Genomic DNA, 21,934 nt, shown 5'->3' with positions numbered 1-21,934 from the left:
GACGCGAACATGAAGTTGAAAACAACAAGCCGTGCCAAATTCGGTTTGGTAAATATTATTGATTTTTATGTCAATAAATTCAGAGCCACTTTCTGTACAAACATGTCATTCCCCTTATCTATCTGCACTGCAATCCACAAGCTTCTCTAATTACACAGAACTTCACGTGGCATTAGTCTTACAACTGCTGTTTACGCTAGTATAGCTCATTCTGTGTTTACACTCCTGAACTGATGTTTCTATCGTGCTGGGACTTAGCATGCTGCCATCCTAAGATGTTCTTCGCGCCTTATCCGCGAGAAAATTTCGAGAGATGGCAACGGTAAACAAGAAACAGCAACGCAAATTGTTAATCGAGCATGATGTTCATTGGCATTGTGAATACGAAGGTTCTAAGGATTTTATCGTTACTCCTAGACAATTGCTGTTACTCGAGCCAATACACGCGGTAGTATCATGAAAGTGTTGATCCCAACGAACATTCCTTTGAGAAGGTTCCTGATACCATCCCTGTGCATTCCACTGTTTCGGCGTGTATGTGAACACATTTGGGACTAACAGAGTTTACTAGAATCCCACCACTCCACCACAGAGTCACTGCAGTAGACGTTAGATGAGCGCTGTCGCTCCGCGGCACTTGTTCTAGAACGTTAACATTGAAATCCCCTAATATAATAATTTCCTGCTCATTGAACCTGTCAGCATTTATACTAATATTTTTCAATAGTTCGAACAAGTTGCCTTGTTTTGCTGGTCGATAGCATACCCCGGTCAATATTGGTTTTGATCTTGGTAGTAAGATATCAACCCATATAGCTTCTAGCCCAACTTTATCCATATCAGTTCTTATGTTATTTGCTAAATCATTCCTGATGAAAATACACACCCCACCAGGGCCACTACCTGATCTATCTCTATCCCACCTTTCTACACTATAATTTTTTAATTTCAGAGTCATCAACTGAATCATCTAGCCAGGACTCAGATACCGCAATCACTGCAATCTTAGCTTGCATAGCAATATATATCTAAATTCTTATATTTTAGGAAGGATACTGCGAGCATTTAAATGAATGAAATGTAGACTTTTCTTTTGGGAAAAACTGAATTCGGATGAGTCGGGATGGCATGGGTCTACTCTGGTTATTATTAATCCTGTGTCTCGTTGAAACTTATCTGCCGGGTCTCGAAGTGTAGTCAGCTTGGAGCTCCTAGGGATTGGTTCCTCCGACGCTAGCATGATTGATGTATCCTGTGCTTCATCTGATGCCTTGAGGCCCCAACCTTCTAGTTTTCCTGATTAACATTAACGAAGTTTCCAGCCAGTCGATCTCCTCCCTTCCTGTTTAAGTGTAGTCCGTCATGGGTTTAGAGGTCCTGCCTGCCCGCGAAGTCCGCCCAGTTGATACTTTACCCTGCTTGCCTTGCACATGGTCCGGATGGTTTGGTTGATGGACATCAATTTCTGGTTGATGTCTTTAGATCTGAAACAAGGAATTGTACCTGAAACTACTAGCCAGGGTTCGACACTATCCCACGTCCGACCGACCTAGTCGGGTAAATGCTTGGTCCGGCCGCATACAACCAGAGTGCTAGTAGCCCGACTGGTCGTGTTAGAATTGGTCATATATATTGCACTGAAAGGTCACCTCTGGCTAGACTGGTTCGCGGCCGAACTGTTTGGCATGCGTCTAAATAGAGGAATTGCTCCGACCTGTGATTGGAGGATAAAAATAGACCCCGCCCACTCCCGCCGCATACGCTATGCTATGACCGGTAGGAACGTGTACTAACTATCATATGGAGCAAACGATTTGAGTTACATTTCTATAAATTCTAGCTATTATAGACACATGTCTTAGCCTTAATCTGTATGAATTTTGAGTCTATTGAAGCGCGATTAGTCTAATTAATTAGCAAATATGCACGCTCGGCTATGACCGGTGAAACGAAACGTCACGAATTCTATTTTTATCCTCCAAAAATGGAAAAGTGGGCGGGGTCTATTTTTATCCTCCAATCACAGGCCGGAGCAATTCCTCTGTTTAGACGCATGTCACTGTTTGTCGCAGAGCGTGTACATTGTCTAGCAGAGCGTGAGGCTAGATACCAGTCTACCCTTCGGCAAAAACAATAACGTGGCTTGCCGCCAGCCACAGTAGACGATCGATAAACCGTGCGCTCGTGTATATGCCCGTGGTAGAATACGAATGATGCACGTGAACTCGGCCCACGCGCGATTTAAAGCACGGGAAACAGCATCTATAAATTCATACGATGACACACTCTTATCTAAATAAAGTTTTTCATAACAATGGTCTGAGTCTGGCCTAGTGAAAGTTAGGTCAGGGCTAGTGGGTTTCCTCAGTTACTAGCCCAATGGTCTAGTGAAATAAAAAGTTAATGTTGAACCCTGCTAGCCTCCCTGTTATGTCTTTGCTGAGCTGGCTTTTATAATTAAACTTTGTATTTCCTTCCTCGCTACCTCTAGATCTTTGTTTAGAACATCATTAACCCCTACATGCATAACTACTGTGCCCTGGCTATCTGAAACATTTACTATCCTATCTAGTCTTTCTTTTATATCTTTTGCTCCAGCCCCTACAAACGTTGCAACACACATATATCCTTTCTATCCCCATCATTGCAAATAGCTTTTACAGTTTGCCTAACTATCGAGTCCCCAATAACTAAAAGGTTGTTTAGGTAGCCAACTTCCTTTGAGTTCCTTGACGATGTATCTTCTATTTCCTCTTGCCCCATCTCTGTTGGAGGGTCACGGTGTATCTCGTCTTCCGACTCCGGAGTGGTGTTGAGCTGATCCAGAACCTCATAGCTGTCCTGATGGTCTCTGCTCCTCAGCAGGTCAACCTCCTCCTTCAGGCTCTTGATTTCTTCGCTAAGTGCTGCCTTTTTCTTCAGCCACGTACTCCCCCTGAAACTTACATAAAGTGCAGTCATGCACGAAATCATCGGGCATAACATCGTCGGCGCATACGTTTTCCCAGATATCCCATCTATTACACTTACAACATTGAGCCCATCTATTACCAAATGTATCTACTTTCTTTGATGTTTTCTTCTTTTGACCCATTTAGCTTACATTAGATCTATATATCAGTTTATACTTTATTGCCCAGGTTAGAGTTTATTTATCTAGTCGATGGGTAATTTTGAACTTTCCCGCCAAAAACCAACAATAACAAATATGGCCGCTCCCCTCTGCCTTTCTAGTCTAAAATCTAGCTTAACTTTACTTTTAAACCGTATCCTCCACCATAGAAGTTATTAAAATGAAAAAGTACTTCCTTTAGGAGTAAAGTAGAATCTCTTTCAGTGGTCGTAAGCGCAGAAAAGTCGTATTCTTCACATAATGTTTACTCCTTTGTCGGAGAGATACGAAAACACGTCCGTTCGCTGCGGTGGCGCTAGCTAGCTAGTGATAATATAATATTAATATTAATAATTGTGATAATATTAATAACTCTACCATAATTCTATATAGCCGGCAGAACAATGAATGATTAGGATGTAGGCTGAGTTAATAATTAATAATATCATATTATATAGTTATCTAATTTGTGATATACAGTGATTGATCCTAATAACTGTACTATAGTACTGTTATCTACTATACTGAAATACAATTAGGGCACTTGAACAATTCCATATAAATTTAGGAATATGGCACACACGTGCATATATATGATAAGTTGGATAAGTTACCTGCCCTCCAACTCAATATATTGCCCAAATACTAATGCAGGCACATCAGTCATGCATCTACCACAACTGTTTTCCTCCGCCACAGGTCTGGTCAGTCGTCGACGTCGGAATCATTCGAGAACCTACCGCCGTCTGACGTCAAGACGATGCCGGACGACGAGGGGGCGCCGGCGCGGCGGTCGGACGAGCCGCCGCTGCTCGTGGGCGAGACGCTGCAGGGTCTGGCGCGCGACGTCACGTACCTGTGTCCGTACACGGGGCCGACGCGCGGCACGCTCGCCGTCACCAACTACAAGCTGTACTTCCGCAGCGTCGACCGCGAGCCGCCATTCGTGCTCGACACACCGCTGGGCGTCGTCAGCCGCATCGAGAAGGTCGGCGGCTCGACGAGCCGCGGCGAGAACTCGTACGGCATCGAGATCTTCTGCAAGGACGTGCGCAACCTGCGCTTCGCGCACAAGCAGGAGAACCACTCGCGGCGCACCGTCTTCGAGAAGCTGCACGTCTACTCGTTCCCGCTCTCGCACCGGCTGCCGTTCTTCGCGTTCGCGAACGAGGAGGACGGCGGCGGCGAGAGCGGCTGGGACGTGTACGACCCCGTCGCCGAGTACCGCCGCCAGGGGCTGCCGAACGAGAGCTGGCGGCTGTCACGCATCAACGAGCGCTACGAGGTCGCAGACACGTACCCGAGCGTGCTGTGCGTGCCGGCGGCGGCGAGCGACGACGACCTCCGCCAGGTGGCGCACTTCCGGAGCCGCGGCCGCGTGCCCGTCGTCTCGTGGATCCACCCGGAGAGCCATGCGACGATCACGCGCTGTGCGCAGCCGCTCGTCGGCGTCGGCTTCCGGCGCAGCAAGGACGACGAGCGCTACGTGCAGATGATCCTCGACGCGAACGCGCAGTCGCACAAGCTCTACATCATGGACGCGCGGCCGAACGTGAACGCGGTCGCGAACAAGGCGAAGGGCGGCGGCTACGAGAGCGAGGACGCGTACCAGAACGCCGAACTCGTCTTCCTCGACATCCACAACATCCACGTGATGCGCGAGAGCCTGCGCAAGCTCAAGGAGGTCTGCTTCCCGAGCATCGACGACGGCCGCTGGCTGTCGAACGTCGAGGCGACGCACTGGCTCGAGCACATCCGCTGCATCATCGCCGGCGCGCTCAAGATCGCCGACAAGGTGGAGAGCAACAAGACGTCGGTCGTCGTGCACTGCAGCGACGGCTGGGACCGCACGGCGCAGCTGACCGCGCTCGCGATGATCATGCTCGATCCGTACTACCGCACGATGCGCGGCTTCGAGGTGCTCGTCGAGAAGGAGTGGCTCAGCTTTGGGCACAAGTTCGCGCAGCGCGTTGGCCACGGCGACGACCGCCACTCCGACCCCGATCGCTCGCCCGTCTTCCTGCAGTTCGTCGACTGCGTGTGGCAGATCGCGCGGCAGTTCCCGAACGCGTTCGAGTTTGCCGAGAGCTTTCTCGTCGACGTGCTCGACCACGTGCACAGCTGCCGCTTTGGCACGTTCCTCTACAACAGCGAGCAGCAGCGCGCGAAGGAGGGCGTGCGGGAGAAGACGCACTCGCTGTGGGGCCACCTGAACCGGCGGCGCGACGACTACGTGAACCCGCTCTACGCGACGCACCTGCACCAGCACGTCATCTACCCGGTGTGCAGCATGCGGCAGATCGAGCTGTGGACGGGCTACTACGTGCGCTGGAACCCGCGCATGCGGCCGCAGGAGCCCGTGCACCTGCGCAGCCGAGAGCTGATGGCCTTCAAGCAGCAGCTGCAGCGGCGCGTTGAGGAACTGCAACGCGAGCTGCACACGCGCAACACCGTCGGCGTGCAGACGCCGCCGCGCGTCGCCTCACCCGTGCACACGTAGGGGGCGCCCGTGCACACGCGCCGGTGCACATGTAGGAGGCGCCGGTGCACATGTAGGGGGCGCCGGTGCACACGTAAGGGGCGCCGGTGCACATGTAGGAGGCGCCGGTGCACACGTAGGGGGCGCCGGTGCACATGTAGGGGGCGCCGGTGCACACGTAGGGGGTGGCACGCTTGTCTGATAGTGCAATGCGACGACCCCGTGTTGTGGAAAAGGATTGGGTATTTCGCCGAAGGGGCGCCAGATGATTACATGAGGACTCGTAGAGAGAGAGAGCACGACTGAAGGTAGTCTGTGAGCACCAGAGTCGTCGTGTCGCCGCGGCCACATTGAGTCGTTGCAGACGCACGAGGAAAGGCAGTCGCATAGAACACCGATGTCATGGGGCGGTGGGGGGAGGGGCTCACATTTATGAGTGGAGATGACTTAGAACTGTACATAGCTACTGCCCCTCCCTGGTAGCACATGTATGCTTATGTTCAGGTGGCCTTGTGGGATGACACCGCTGATAGCGCACATACATTATTCTCAAGTACGCATTCAGGGGTCGAAACTATATTTTTATTTTGGTATCCATTCGGGATACCAGGTATTGAAATCTGGTATCCCCCCCCCAAAGATCTGGTATCCCATTTTTGGGATAGTAATTTCAACAATGTTGGTATCCAAAATCTTGAAATAGTAGCATTATATAGCAGCTAGTATCTCAATAATAGCATTTGAAAATTATTAATATGTAATGTAATTATTATATAAAAACATGAAAACAGATTCACAGATATGCACGGACAAGCTTATGAACGCAGTCAAATAGAACAGCAGATGACCATGTTAAGGAATGGTGCAGTACAAACACGCACAGAGTCTGCAGCAGTTTGCAATCGCTGTTGCTAGCTCTATCACAAAATAGTATTTGTCCTCAAGTCACATGAAAATAATACATAGGCAGCAGCATTGACTCACTGACTATAATAACACAACTATCATAACATATTAAATCACACAGGACTAATGTGGTTAAAAAAACAGAAACAAATCTGAAGCAGCAGAGTGAGCGAAGCGCAGCCCTCTCCACAATGCATGCAATACCAGTGCTCAGCATATACTCCCGCGCCTAATCGTTAGTGGGCCGAGTGCATTCGCGAGCGGCAAAACACTCGCGTATCTTACCAGTACCATAGGCGAGCGATGTATCAATCGCCTGATATTCATAATTGTAGTTCCTGCCTTGTGAGCGGTTGTAAAAAGCCGGTATTTAATAACTACATCATTAAAGCCGCACAATGCGCATCTAAACGCTAATTTCTTCAGTACTAGACTAGCAAATACTTCGTGTCATGCATAATCATACTACCTTATGGCAAAATAAACTCTAGTTCCTCCCATTTGACTGCGCGTTCCCAACAAGAAAGAGGTGCGAAATCAGGAAATCAGGCGCCAACGCTAAATTGTTTCAAACAACATAACATCGAAGTGGTGACGTGACGTCACATGTTTTTATCTTTGCTGCGCCCGTACCGCTGTACCGCGGCACCGCTGTACCGCGGCACCGCTGCACGGTTGCTTGGAGATTGGGGAACTGTCAACAACATCGGAGGTATTTTCAAAATACCTTTTATAAGACAACGCGCAGTAAAATGGGAGGAACTAGAGTTTATTTTGCCATAAGGTAGTATGATTATGCATGACACGAAGTATTTGCTAGTCTAGTACTGAAGAAATTAGCGTTTGGATGCGCATTGTGCGGCTTTAAAGGTATATATTGCGAATAAAATTCACCCCATGTCATAAAATTGCCAAATGTTTACGCCAAATGTTGCTCGCGTTCATTTTACATACGCCTCCACACTACACTGCAGACGTATTGTCTAGACGCATTGTCTGGTTCGCTTGATACAATGTAATGTATACACATCACATTTATGTGTATCAACATCGGTCACGCTTATTACGCTTGCGCTTGCAATTATGCTAAGCCTGCTGTGTATAACGCTAGTGTGGCATAGTAAAGCCCGGCGCACATTGCCGAACATTTTGCTCAAAAACATCGTAGCAATGTTCCATGAAATGTTCGGCAATGTTCCATGAAATGTTCGGCAATGTGCGGTGAAAAAAGTCGCTGAACATTTGTTCAGAACAATGTTTCTGAAAATCGGAAATGTTTGATATCTCGAACATTGTTCGTCGAATGTTCGTCAATGTGCGCTGAATGTCGAACAATTCTAGGAACATTTGTAAACTAGTAACCAATAGCAGCACGATATGTGGTCACATGATTTTTGTGCCCAATCATGCGCCGATCACGTGACTCTTTACAACACAGCTACTAGACGGTGCCACGAGATTGTTCGCTGCAAAATGTTCGGCAATGTGCGCTCAGCAATTTTCCACCCGCACATTGCCATACAAAAACATTTGTTCGGACGAACATTTGTTCGGGAAAATGTTCGGCAATGTGCGCCAGGCTTAAGGGTGCGCACTCGCGCTTTCGCACTCTGCGCGCACTCGCTCAGATGCGCTGCCGTATAAAGTTGATAACTCAACAACCACTACCCCGATTTTGGCGATTTTTTTTTTACTATCCCGGCGGGACACCAAGCATTGAAATCTGGTATCCAACACAAGAATCTGGTATCCCGCGGATATCGGGATACCGCTAATTTTGAACCCTGGCATTGAACAGCTGCATGCACTATGTGTTAGCAGTGTGCATATAATGACAGTAAAGGTGGTTAATAACATCACTGGAGCAATGCTGTATATTGTACAGCTGCGTGGAAAATTGCTTTACAAAGCAGTAGCTAATTTTCATTTCAGCATTGTGAACAAGATTGCCAATGCTATATTAACAGTCAACGAACCAATAAGCCATATCGGAAAGCCTCGCCGCCATATTGAGATCAGATAAGAGGGGGTATAAGTTGAGGGCGTATAACATGGGTAGGATAGGACTATTCTAGGTTTTTGATCTATAATTCTCTTCACTAACATCGTACTTCAATTCACAGGTGCGTCTCTGTTTACAGAAACATTTACAAATATGATTGTGGTCATTTGGGGTATTTTGCAATGTTTGTGTTAATGCAAAAACTAAAAACGCACAATTAAGTGTTTACATCATCTACTTTCCTAAGTGCGCCTTGGCCATTTTATACCCCCTTTTTCTGTGACCTAATTAGCACATCTGGACATTCCTATCTCACTTATAGTGAGTGAGTAGGGATGGTAACTATGTGTTTTGCACCTCAAAAAGGAAACTACGTTTTGGAAATCGTTGTGATCTCTATATGGTCATAGGAAGTCGAAATGTGGTCCGTTCTCACTAGATATTTATGTTTTTTTTATTATATGCTAAATCTGAGATTTGACCCCATTGTGTCTTCATGCCTACTGTGTAAGGTTATGCTTTGATGGCAGGATCTTTATGTGGGGCAGCGTAATATTAGTTCAATGTGACTGATCATTCCCCATAACATTAATTCTATATACAAATCATAAACTCAGGTTCACAAAAGAAGTTGGTCTATTATTGTTTGATACACCACCGAGTTGAATTGGAATGGCAGCACTGTTTCTAGTATATGTTAATAATGCAGAGTACCATAAGTAATCAAAGCTTTCCACTTCCCCACACAATACCAGCACCCAAATTATAAGTCTGTGCTGTGTGTGGGTTTAGCTTAGCCATAAACCTTAAAATATTTATACAGGCAACAGATGTCAGCACTTGTAAAATACATACACCGTACAGCACATGTAAATGCAACAATATATTATAAACTGCTGGATTAAAAAGTGATTCGAAATAATTTAATCATTGCGTTGTATGATCAGAAGAATTGAATGTGTGATGCCATTTTACCTGCCTGGTGGAAATCCACACTGCTTTGTACATGTAGGTTGGTTGTGGTGACGATTTCACAGAAGGGCTTGGCTACAAATCGTAGTATATCATGTTAGTCTGTATTTGTCTGCAGTGCCAATGTGTAGAATGGACACGATAGTTAGTCTGTCGTGATATAATTCCACGTCTCGGTAGAACTGGGACTTTGTGCTACAGCGGCTACATGAGAAATTGTTTACCTGAGAGTTAGGGCGAGCTTGTAAGGATTGAAGTGGTGTTTATTGATTTCTAAAGTTTTATGATAAAAAATAAATTATTCATCATGCACTACATCAAGCTCGTGTTTGAGTTTTATATCTGGATTTTATTCTGTATCTGTGTCCATTCTGCATTTATGTTAGCCTATGAAAACAATCAGCTTTCCGTAATACTGTTATCACTTTAGTATGTTAGTCGTTTATTTATACTGAGTAATATAGCCTTTTTGGTTATAAAACTACAATCACGACCGTTGCTGCAATCTTACACGAATTTTGTCGATATGTCGCATTTCATTGTACATGCCGGAGTTTCACCTAAATTGCTGTTTCTCACTTCTTGTTTTTGTTATTGACCCATACCAGCTGAGCATGTTTATGCTTGTACAAAAGCACTTCTTAGTGATTTTACTAGTAGCGTTATGAGTACATTAGGAACTAATGTTTCTTAAAACGTAAATGTTTACCGTGCATTTTCCACATGCAGGTATCTTCTTCTACCCGGACAATTTCTTGACGTCAACACTTTCACGACTCATCCGTGGATATTTCGGGACGCTGACTCGGGTGACAAGCTCATCGTCAGTCTCAAGGAGGTGTATCACCCCGAAGCAGCAAAGCGTTACCCACCTCAGAGGAATGTAGTCAGTGTCACCATCCCAGGTAAGCAATGTCAACTAGTACGGACCAGGGTCAGTATCATCATCTCAGGTAATAAAAGATGTGATCCACTAGAAATGCAGTCGGTATCACCGTTTCCACTGAAATGATGATAAACAAAGAGACCTGCTACCTATTGCATGATTATATATATATATATAAATTATATATATAATATATATATATATTATTTATTTATTTATTGTACCCTAGTGTCCGTATAACGGATGTCACATTTGCATAGCTTAGCCAATAAAACGTAGATGGTGTTCGACCAGCAAAACGTTGATGCAAAATTCTTATAATTACAGTTTTCACGTTGAAGGAGAGATGTCTGCAAATAGTACGGTCACACATTAGTACAGAAGACACCAAATTCCTAGAGCTGCCGAAATCGCTCGTGGAAGACATACTGTGCCGAGACACCAGCATTACTGACTTCGAGGACATTTAGTCGCTGACTGTGATAATTAAGCACAAACTCATACAAGCTCAAGCGTTACTGTGGTGCGCATACACGTCACTGTTACTTGGCTGGTTTAGCAGCTTGCAGGAAGACAAGTGTACGAATCTTGCGGAGTGATTAGAGAGATTTCAATTTCACAAACCAAAACTAAAGTGCTAAAGCGCTGCATGTGGCTCACATCGTGCGTCGGTTTCCATAGAAACACATTGTGACACTCAAGATACGGCCAGCCGTGCTGCGCCGATAACGGACGTGTGGTCCGCCAACACGCTTGTGAGACGGATTCGCCACTGTAGATGGCGCTGCGTGATGACGGTCTAGACTACAGGAACGATGCGTGCGCGGCCTGCGACGGCTACTACGGACCCAGCTTCTCCCTGCCTGTCTGCGGCACGTGCCACGCCTTCCTCTATCCCGATCATCCGGCACTTCCGGAAGATTCCCTCTTGCTGGCCGAGAAGGATGATTCTGGAGACTCTGGCACAGAAGAACCGACAGAATTCTTCGATTACAAGAGCAGGCGGAACCAAGTGGCTTACGTCCAGCAGGTAGTAGACATGGGTGGGAGAGTGGGAAGGTATAGGCAGGACGTGTGAGCCCAGGCAGAAGGGGTAGAGGGGGGGCAGGCAGAGATGGAACAGGCTGAAGGGGTATGGTGGGCAAACAGACAGAAGTGGTAGAATGGGACAGACAGAGATGGAAGTGTGGGCACAGGCTGAAGGGGTATATTAGGCAGACAGAAAGTGGTAGAGTGGGCAGGCAGAGACGTAAGTGCGGGCACAGACATAGAGGTGAGAAGAGTACTGAATCATGCAGGCATGTTTAAGCCCAATTTGTTAAGTGTTAAAACAACACTGATATGTTAGAAGCACAGTCTCTTGGTGTCAGTGTACTGTAGGTGTGCTGGGGCTTGAAGTTAATGCTCCCTTAGGAGTGTTCCCAACTTTGATAAGCTGATTGATAATCCTAATGATTGATAATCCTAACCCTAACCCTAACCCTAACCTAAATGACATTAAACCACAAACTAATATATGACCATTACCATATATATATATATATATATATGTTATTATGACCATTAATGACATTAAAGTTTGGAACACTCCTAATGAAGTATCACCCGGGCTTGAGCTAGTGAATCCACTTTACATGCGAATTTAGGCAGAAGTATATCAGGGAGTTGAAACTTGCCCAGCATTAATTATTTTGCATTGGTAATCAACATTTAGTGTTCATTATCCTGGCAGGCTATAACTCATTTAAGTTGGAAGGTCGTAGCTATGTGTAGCCCACACGAAGGAACCTTAGTAGCTTACTAATAATGATGATTGTTATTGACAGTGATAATGAATCGAGGCTGGCATGGATTATTTAACAGAGGAGAAATCTGTGAATAAGCAATAAAATTGGTTTACTCGAAATAAATTAGTTTTGCTAGCCTGATTTCACATTGTACTACATTAGATCAGTTGCCTTGGCAACTAGCAAATGACATTTGTGACCTCCAGGTGGTGCCACCAAAAACCGATAAACTTGCCGAGAAAATAGCTGCACTGACGTCGCCGAGAGAAAAAGACAAGGTTGCTGATGGACTAGTTGATTCCCTGCCACCAGAGGTCCTTCTCGTTGTCTTCTCTTACCTCAATGACATCTCGCTGTACAATGTGAGCCGTGTGTGCCGACGGTGGCGGCACCTGTTGGCAGCTGAAACCACACAGGTAAGCGCTATAAGCCCCCTCAGCAGTCTAGCAACGCATTTCGGTGCTTCTTCAAATGGCAAATGCTGGCCTATGGTGAACTATATTTGGGGGAAAGTAAGTGATTTAAAGGGTGTGAGATGCTCACGACTGTTTCGCGATTTTCCACATTTTTTCACATTGATTCTTGGCCCGGTTCCGTGACCCTGTGACGGACCGTGACCCTGACACACACCCCTCATTAATCCGCCAGTGGAGCGAGCATGCACGTAAACGGACTCATTTTTGTTGCGTGTGCAGGAGCAGTGGAGGCGTCACACGGAGGCACGCTGGCCACTGTTCAAGCCCTTCTACCGCATCACCTGTTGGAGACGCCTGTTCAGCAAGCTGCTGGAGAGCACTCCTTGCCTTCTCTGCCTGGAGCAGATGTCTGACCAGGTATTCATGTACAGTGGCGTCATCTGGCGATGAGTTTCACAATTAATTCGTACAAGTCTGTGATGTAGATCATCTTATTAGTATATTCGGATCAGCTAAAGAGAGAATGATTCTTTGTGTTTATTTGTGCGTGTGCCTGTGTGCATTTATGTGTATATATGTACTTATATTAACTCAAGCATTTGTGCATGTGTACATGTGTGTGTGTGTGCATACATTAATACATTCATGTCTGTGTGGATACATAGGTAGCCTACCAGCTTGATTCGCCTCAGGAAGAGAGCAAGTGGCGCTGTAACCGGCTGCGCAATGAGCTGAAAACATTAAAACAGGACCCGCCGGAGGGCATTGAGGCTACTCCTCTAGACAGAGCATGTTGTCACTGGCAGGTAGGTGTACTTCAGTACAATAAGAGTTCCTATACGTAGCACTATCTGCTTACTTTTAAGCAGGAGTTATTAGATGTAACCAGTAAAATAAATTTTTGTGAACTGGAGGCAGTGATAGTGATAATGTACACCACTCGTGTCCTCAGTTAAACAGGGGCTAATATAAGGAGTGTCATTGGACATTCTTGCACAACCCATTGTTTCACCCTGGATCTCAAGTTGGTCATTTCTAAGCTTGAGGTTGTATTTTATCAGGGGTTAATAATGACAACCTGCCATTATTAACCCCTGATTTTATCATGTTGAGCATACAGAGCCATGCTTTCCACCATGTCTGTATTCAAGTTGGACATTGTATTGTATACTGTGGGAGTTACGTTGGCACGCTTGCTGTGTCTCCCATCTCTGCAGGCATCAATCATGGGACCAAGAGAGAGCCCTTACGAAGGTGGCAAGTTTCACGTGTACCTGCAGATACCTGATGGCTATCCGATGCGCCCTCCCGTGGTGAGATTCCTCACTAAAATCTTTCACCCAAACATTAGTCGCCACGGCGACGTCGGCATCGATTCCATTCACCACAACTGGACGCTGGCTCTGACCATCTCCAAGGTGCTCATCAGCATTCAGTCACTGCTGACCGACCCGTACACACAGGTCTGCATGGAGCGCGAGATCGGCACGCTGTACGAGCGTGACAAGAGCGCATTCGAGGAGACGGCGCGCGACTGGACGTGGAAGCACGCGATGCACGACGCGTTCATGCCGACAACGGCGGATTTCTGGGCGACAGTAATGAGCGCAGGCAGACAGCATGTGGAGTAACAGGAAGGTTGGTGTCATGCGGAGAGCCTTAGCAGAGAGAGAGAGAGAGAGGGGGAGAGAGAGAGAGAGCGAGAGCGAGAGCGAGAGCGAGAGCGAGAGAGAGAGAGAGAGAGAGAGACACAGAGAGACGACAGCAGGAAGGCTTAGGAAAGGATAGAACAGTAAGGCATAGCAGAGAGGCATGGCAAAAAAGGATGGAGTAGGAGTGGAAAACAGGAAGGCATGGCATGAGAGAGATGGGGCCGACATTAAGCATAGTAGAGAGCAGAAGAAGCTGAAAGGTGTAATATACTATTGGAGGCAAATTTGGGAGAGTCTGGCTGTGGATTAGAAATAGAATGTAAGCGTTTGTATTAATTATTGTTGTTGTTGTGCTGATGTAAGAGATCATTTTAGAATGATTCAAGGGCAAGTAATTTGGCATGGCGTTTATCACATACAAATTTTCTCTTTTCACGTAAGTAGTTCTTGCTTCTGGATCCATAGTAACATCTGAATTGGCAGGATATGTGAACGAGTGTATGTGGCACACTGGTGAAAAGTTAGTTAACTCGACATAGACGTGTAGAAAATAGGTAGTTTTATTTCACAATATTTTGATTATTACCATGTTACTGCTATTAAATCTACAATGTACATATATCTGCTAGATTAAAAGTTTTAATAAACTAATTAACTGCTAGTTTCGTTCAGCTCATTGGCAATCACTCTGGCAATGATGAGTTATTTTCAATCTTATCCTGAACTAGTGTGTTACACTACAGACTACACCCCCGTCCACACGTAGACTGCCGATGTCTGGTTGCGTGTGCTCACAGCATGTAGCAGTGTTTTTCCTAGTGTTTTTGTGAAGACGTCGTGATCTTATTCACACACATTTTCTTTTCATCTCTTCGACTTTTCAATCTACTCAACTTGGGATGTAGCCAAGAATAGTAGTATGTACCTTGACATTCATTAGTACCACTAGTACTGCACATAGATTTGATAACATAATAGATATGATTGGCGTGGTATGGTATACCACGTATAATTCGAAAATATGCGTGACAACATGGTCAGTGAAATAGTATACAAACGGATTGTGATGTGCCTCAATCTCTTCAACCACACTGAGCAAAGAGTTCCACAATGGAATGAAAGTTGAGCATGGTTGGGAGAGGCGCACAATCTTTGACTTTGACAATTTGTAAATTCTAATTCTAAAGTTTTAACTATGCTATACATTGGTAAATACACATACAGGTTAGATAGATATTACAGTCATATCTATACTGTGAATATGCAAGTGCTCTGTAAGTTGTGTTACTGTAATGATCGAATTTTAAAATTTTCGAAACTACCATCAGGTGCCATTCTGCAGTCTTGTTTTGTTCACCAATTCCCAAAATAGCCTATTTTGTGATACAAACACCGTTGACGCATCGTTTTGACAACATAGCATAGGACCATCACTGTCTACGAACGTTTACTGACGCTACCCTGGTACTAAATACTACTATCTAATATGCCGGACCGTACCTCGCCTACTCCACTAACGAGTCTAGGGAGACGCCTACTCCCTAACCCTAACCATAACCCTAACCCTAACCATATCAGCTAGATAGTTACCAGGGTACGTTCTGGTATACCGGACCGTACCCAGGGTACGTTCCAGCAGTACCCTGGGGGACATAGACCCTATCAGCTATACTGACGTGTACGAGGGACGCACGAATACCAACATTACATGACTCTAGTCTTTAGTGTTGGCAAGTTGAATGCTATAAATCTTAATGAAAATGTTATACTGTATATTCTAAATGTGGCCAATTACTCAACAGCATAAAAAAAATGCATATTGAACTAATCTAAATTGGAACTATACAGTGCATGTACCAAACGTTGGTACATAAAAACCAATGATTAGCAACTGCTTTACTCATTCTAACTCATATGCTACTCATTTCTGCTATTTACTGACGCTTTTCGAAAATCCACAAATGGCATCATAGCAGGAACACAACTGATAGAAACGCTTACATATTTAAAGTCTTAATATGTTCACATGCATATATATATATATATATATATATATATCTGTAGCTTGTTTCACGCTTTTAAAAGTGGTAGCAACACAATGAGCTAACTGTGTTCTGGTCTGCCCATGTCAGAGACACATTTTCTTAACTATGACTTATGACACTCGGCTACTCCACCCTGTGCCGGGTACCTCAAGAGAGGCAACTAACGTCGGCAGTGAATTGACTCTACTGCAAACTATAACTACATTACACCTCATAACCTTAGAAAACATAACACCTTCAGCTCATTTTCTATCGCATGCTATACCTACATTACTCACCAGAAATACATCACACGCAGTGCATTTCTGAGTACACCAAATAACCTTATTGATTACAAAACATCACAAACTTTGGTACGAAATACCTCACATGATCGCACACCCAGCAAAGTGAATACATCTGTGACTAGCCGAAGTCAAACCTCGAGTAACTACCTATGATAAAACCTACTCATCCTCTACGCGCTACACGTATCTTGAAGCCGTATCTGACGTTCACAGATGCCCTGTACACTCCATACAATATAGGTCTGTCGCAGATTCTCAATTTCTCTCAACAGTCGTACAGCTTGCGCATACATGCAAAGAAACACTGCTGTTTTAGTGAGACGACAGGCCTGAGTCACTAGCCAGTACACTACAGGAGCTTGGCTGTCATTTTGAGAAAAATATCACAAAAGCAAAATTACACAACTTGAACAATATCATATCACACGTTATAAGCATCCAATAAACAAGACATAAGGTCGTATAATGTTTTAGTTACACTAAAAACGAAAAAAGTACATTTTATCAGAAGTTCATAAAAGATAGTCAGATAATTTTGTACTGCTGATATTATGTCTGTCCTTTGTTCAAACAATAATCCTAAAGTCAGGATCTCTTATTATACTGTGGATCATTAAATCTGATATTACCTCTGGATACATGAAAAACTACATGTAACTATATCTGTTACACATTGGAAATCTAGATACAAAAAATAGTGCTTTTCTAGTTATTGATCTGAAAACTGCACCATGACCCGAGTAACAGAAACGGACTGTTGTAAAATCAATTTCAGTCGTTCATCCATATAGCACCGGTTAGAAAACTGTACAGTCCGCATTGCTACAGCTCATGCACAACATGAAGACTTATTGGGTTCATTTGCACATTTTCATATTTGTACTATCATTATGGCTATAGTAAACCTCGAGTTCTAGTCAACTTTCTAAGCACTTGTGTTATCAAAAGAATCACGCAAATTGTCAGCGCCTTTTCAATTTTGCCCGTGTTTCAGCTGATCAAATCAGCCAGCCACATATAAAGCACGTATTGTTTCTGTTACTGTTTTACACAGTCGTCAAACTTCTTTGCAGCCAACCAGAAATAATTAAATCAAATGAATATGTAAAATAAAAATGTTTTTAAAAAGCTTCTGGCTTCTGGCTTAGCTAACAACTTGGAAATTGTGCCCTACATGTGAACAATCAGATGAGCATGACAGGCATCAGCTTATTTCTTGAGAGGCAAAGAAATTAAAAGTTCAGTACAAGTCACCGGGTGAATACTTTTCATATAGTACCAGTAAAACGAATATCTCATGTAAACTAATGACAAACAACAAAACAAATCTCCTCTGCTAAAAATGGATTTTCAGGGTCCGTTTGACTTTTTCTTAAAATATTCTTTCCTTATCTTCCCTTTTATTAACTGATTTTTGACCCGTGACCTCCATATTCCAATATGGGGTGAATTTTTTCTACAAGCCTATGCCTTAAACATGAGCCTTGTAGGTCCTTTCTTTCTTGAGATCATTAACATCGGATACCAACAACATTAGACAGTATTGCGTAGCATAGCTTTCTACCTGTAATCTATGGCAATCTATACCACTATTTGAATTAAACATAAATAAGGTCACACTACGAGTGTGTGGCAAATTATTTTGTGTAGTCACTAGTCGCCACATGCAAGAGCAGGTTCATTCATAAAATAACTTGCCAATTCTTGCACCTAATACATTGACTTAACAAATGAAGCCAAAAAAACCTATTTCAATGAAAACTTCCTGGTGCAATAGAACACAAATGGCAATCAGTAGGAACTCCCATTACAGCCACTCACCGGCATTGCGTTGGGCGTTGTATGCAGAAAATGAACATGTTAAGCTTGCCTTCTCTTTTAGACTACGAGTTTACCTTTGTTGTTTGAGGTAGAAATTGTTGTTGGAGAGAGATGTCATTGTTCGTTCAGTATCTGCTTACAATATGCACCTTTATGTTAGTGCACAAGTACTAGAACAAGCAGAAGCATGCATCACCTCAAAGAGACAAACTCAATAGCCACGGTGATGTCCTTCTTACTACTATATCTTGAGTGCTTTTCAACATTCACATTTTTTCCGAACTTTGCTCTTACACATCATTATTGTAATAGCCAGAAATCCACTTATAATGCTCTAGATCTACTGTACAACATGGCTGAATATGTATCTCAGGATAGGGGCAGATGGAGGCCATGCTCATCAAACATCACAAGGACAGTTACTGTATTTTACTGTCTAAGGCTATTAACTCACATTCTCGTCACTATTACTCGTCATTTCTAAACCTCACAGACTAGGTAGGTTACAATAAAAAAGTCGTGGCCTGCCTAATGTCTTTTTTTTCTCCCAAAGTGCTAAGTAATGATTGCCACATTCACTGTACTGCCTTTTCCTTACACCCCAGTCGTGTTTATTTTCAAAGCTAACGTTCTATAAACATTGTTATAATGCCTATACAACACCCACTAAACTATACCACTTCTACATTTCTGTAACACCATTGCCATACAGAGAGGCACACAACTACGGGTGCATTTTATGCAGTTTTATAGTTATGCAATTTAGCATGGCACATTGTTGAGTTACACAAACAAGATAAATTTCAAGGGGCGACAGGATATACGACGTGATACTAGACGTGGCCCCATAACGAGGCTGTGACACCAGTTACAGGCTGGGATACGGGTGACAGGCTGGGATATGGGTGACAGGCTGGGATACTAGTGACAGGCTGGGATACCGGTGACAGGCTGGGATATGGGTGACAGGCTGGGATACTAGTGACAGGCTGGGATACCGGTGACATTGGGTGACAGGCTGGGATACGGGTGACAGGCTGGGATACAGGCGACAGGCTGGGATATGGGTGACAGGCTGGGATACCGGTGACAGGCTGGGATACCGGTGACAGGATGGGATACCTGTGACAGGCTGGGATATGGGTGACAGGTTGAGATACTAGTGACAGGCTGGGATACCAGGGATGGACACTGAAACTGGTGACACACCGAGACACTAGTGACATTCTTTAATGTCATTTGCGGCCTAAGATACCATTTACAGGCTGTGCCGCATGCACAGCTGAGTGGCACATTGCTCCAGCAATGCTTTCAGCTCAACTACGAGAGGACTCTCAGCACCCATGGATATGACGAGGATCTCATCAGCCTGTTGCATGAGGAAAAAAAACAGAAGCGAACGTTAGTGTACCGTGGTTTTAATGCTGTGATGCCGTGCGCATCGTCATGACTCTTGGTGCAAGAAGTGTAAGTAGTGATAATGACAGTAGTACTACTCACCTGTTGCAGATGAGTAAGAGCATCTTCCAGGTGCTCCAGATACAGCTGAAGCTTCCCTATCTTCATCAGCTGCCGGCCAACGTTAGGATCGTACGTGGGATGAAACCGCCTGCAGTTTGAGACAGTACTCTACATCTCTTATTGTTTACGGCCAAATCGCTGCCTCTGCTAACCACGTTCGACAGCACGGCCAATTTATCACTGACGAGAATTACTGGCACCATGCGATTAAACTTGCAGAGGTAAATTTCATTTACATGATTACATTCGTCGGCACAAACATTAGTAAACTACGTCCTCTAGCGCGACCACGTGGCAGCGCTGGCCAGCCGGCCGCACATCGCCCGTCTTTCCTGGCCACGCACCTGTAGCACTCGATCGTCTGTAGTCCGTATTGTACGGCTTGCTCCCACAGCTGCTGGTCGATGCAGGCGTCCATCGCCTTGTCGAGAACGCGCACGTAGTTCACGCACAGCGGGTGCATGACCTGCCGCTGCAGCCGCAGGCAGGACTCACACTGCTGCAGCACCAGGGCCGGATGTGCACATGTCGAGTCAAGGACCAGTGAACCAGTCAGCGACGCGACTGACAAAATGCGCACGCATTTACTTGAATCAAACTGCGTGCACCTTGTATGAACACAAGACAGCAAAATGAGTAGTTCTAGTTGGCTAAATAGAGAGTGCATTTTTAAATGCGTGGTTTTATTTCTACAGCAGGGCTAGTTAAATTAGTTTGCTGAAGAATGTATTTGGATATGTGTGTTACCAAAGCAAGGAGGCACCCTATTCGTTCGCCACACAACTAGAATTTGGGTAACAGAAAAAAATATATTTTAGAATCAAAGCATTCGTAAAGAGAGATTAAATTATTCAATAGTTTCATTGGTTATTGGTTAGATTACTAATACTACTCTACTACTAGTTAGATCAGCCAAAGGATATCCTGTCCACCACTGTTCTCGATCATGAGTAGTGTTTCCTGAGTCATCTTCTCTGCTTTTTCCACTTGTTTGTGATAGGTAGCATCAAAGTTTGTGAAGCCACATACTTGACATGGGTAGAAACTCAGATCAGCTGGAAAGAGACAACACCAGCGTCACATCATCTGATTCTGATACATGATCCGAGTTATTTATAATCGGTTAAATATTTCCCAAGTCTCTTACACTACTCAAACCTATTGTTGCATTCAGTTATATCCAGTAGGTGCAGCACATGCAGCTACAAAAAGCAAGTATGACGACACTTTCACATATATAATCTCTTTTTAAACCATATAGAATAAGTTTGGCATTTTCAGGAATACTGGGCAAGTATGACAATTGCAGTGACACAGGGTGATTATGCAGCACCCTCATCAGAGAAAAACAGGTGTGCCACGCATTTTGCTGAGCAAATTATTAGCATCTCATGATTTTGCAATACCTGCCCGTGTTACGGCACCCGTACAGCTCACGTTTCCACACTTCGTGCTTCGTTTCAGGGCATCCTGCAGCAAATACAGCATCTATTTAGTTACATGCTAGAGTGCATCATTAGGAATCGTGTGAGGTCTGGTTTGAATAAAAGGAATGTCTTGTTAGAAAATTTATTGGTTACATTATTCACTCATTGTCTCATAACATTCATGCGTAACATTAGAATTCAGCCACTGGCACAACTGATTTGAACAGTTTATAAAACACATGATAGAGAACGTTGCATAAAACTAACTAATTTTTTGTTGTGCCTCTAAGCGATATACTTAGCAACTCTTTTCACACTGAAATTTCTTTAATGGTTAAGTTGACAAGCAACTTAATACGCATTTACTTAATTCCCTGTTCTGTGTTATTTCCTTCACCAATAAGAAAGAACAAGAGCCGCACAGCGTCTGGGCTCATCTGGGGTCTGTTGCTACGGTTATGAACGTACAATTTCAGTCGTGCGTAGTGACACATTTGTTAGGCGCAGATATGCAGATACGCAGTTGCGTACACATCATTGTTAGGACACGCTCACTATCTCCCCTGTTTCGAGCGAAAATAGGATCGCACACCGAGAGGTGGCACTGGTGCTGTTTTGAGG

The 21,934-nt window shown here is 44.5% G+C and overlaps 4 protein-coding genes across 4 annotated transcripts in view; 3 read left to right on the top strand and 1 right to left on the bottom strand.

The window, feature by feature from the left end:
• The first annotated feature begins 3,872 nt into the window (after positions 1 to 3,872).
• LOC106808957 (myotubularin-related protein 2-like) lies at positions 3,873 to 5,857 on the top strand. The gene has a single exon (XM_014811924.1). It carries the CDS (start codon positions 3,873 to 3,875, stop codon positions 5,610 to 5,612), a length of 1,740 nt encoding a protein of 579 aa, XP_014667410.1. The 3' UTR covers positions 5,613 to 5,857.
• A 3,314-nt stretch (positions 5,858 to 9,171) lies between these two features.
• On the top strand, positions 9,172 to 10,827 carry LOC106808876 (von Hippel-Lindau disease tumor suppressor-like). Its single transcript, XM_014811810.1, has 3 exons — positions 9,172 to 9,218; positions 10,201 to 10,376; positions 10,685 to 10,827. The coding sequence occupies exons 1-3, from the start codon at positions 9,172 to 9,174 to the stop codon at positions 10,825 to 10,827; spliced, it is 366 nt and encodes a 121-aa protein (XP_014667296.1).
• On the top strand, positions 10,823 to 14,907 carry LOC106811634. The gene is made up of 5 exons (XM_014815372.1): positions 10,823 to 11,387; positions 12,351 to 12,560; positions 12,840 to 12,977; positions 13,226 to 13,366; positions 13,778 to 14,907. Exons 1-5 carry the CDS (start codon positions 11,136 to 11,138, stop codon positions 14,189 to 14,191), a joined length of 1,155 nt encoding a protein of 384 aa, XP_014670858.1. The 5' UTR covers positions 10,823 to 11,135; the 3' UTR covers positions 14,192 to 14,907.
• Positions 14,908 to 15,808: 901 nt separating this feature from the next.
• Positions 15,809 to 21,934, bottom strand: part of LOC106808798 (histone-lysine N-methyltransferase SMYD3-like) — a 19,090-nt gene continuing 12,964 nt past the window's right edge. Inside the window, exons 8-12 of the mRNA XM_014811692.1 lie at positions 21,293 to 21,356; positions 20,810 to 20,941; positions 20,231 to 20,405; positions 19,866 to 19,974; positions 15,809 to 19,734 (exon numbers count right to left, since the gene is read on the bottom strand). Of these exons, the coding sequence (XP_014667178.1) occupies positions 19,624 to 19,734; positions 19,866 to 19,974; positions 20,231 to 20,405; positions 20,810 to 20,941; positions 21,293 to 21,356 (591 nt within the window). The 3' untranslated portion in view covers positions 15,809 to 19,623. The remainder of the gene's footprint in view (positions 19,735 to 19,865; positions 19,975 to 20,230; positions 20,406 to 20,809; positions 20,942 to 21,292; positions 21,357 to 21,934) is intronic.

This window comes from Priapulus caudatus, unplaced genomic scaffold (genome assembly GCF_000485595.1).
Source record: "Priapulus caudatus unplaced genomic scaffold, Priapulus_caudatus-5.0.1 Scaffold1, whole genome shotgun sequence".
NCBI lineage: Eukaryota > Metazoa > Priapulida > Priapulimorpha > Priapulimorphida > Priapulidae > Priapulus > Priapulus caudatus.
Note: the sequence above shows the minus strand (reverse complement) of the source record. Positions and strands in the feature narration are given on the sequence as shown.

Coding starts and splice junctions, on each gene's coding strand:
- LOC106808957 (XM_014811924.1), top strand. CDS start 3,873: ATGCCGGACGACGAGGGGGCGCCGGCGCGGCGGTCGGACGAGCCGCCG.
- LOC106808876 (XM_014811810.1), top strand. CDS start 9,172: ATGGCAGCACTGTTTCTAGTATATGTTAATAATGCAGAGTACCATAA. Junction 9,219..10,200: donor AATAATGCAGAGTACCATAA/GTAATCAAAGCT, acceptor TTCCACATGCAG/GTATCTTCTTCTACCCGGAC. Junction 10,377..10,684: donor AGTCAGTGTCACCATCCCAG/GTAAGCAATGTC, acceptor TTATAATTACAG/TTTTCACGTTGAAGGAGAGA.
- LOC106811634 (XM_014815372.1), top strand. CDS start 11,136: ATGGCGCTGCGTGATGACGGTCTAGACTACAGGAACGATGCGTGCGCG. Junction 11,388..12,350: donor AAGTGGCTTACGTCCAGCAG/GTAGTAGACATG, acceptor TGTGACCTCCAG/GTGGTGCCACCAAAAACCGA. Junction 12,561..12,839: donor TGGCAGCTGAAACCACACAG/GTAAGCGCTATA, acceptor TTGCGTGTGCAG/GAGCAGTGGAGGCGTCACAC.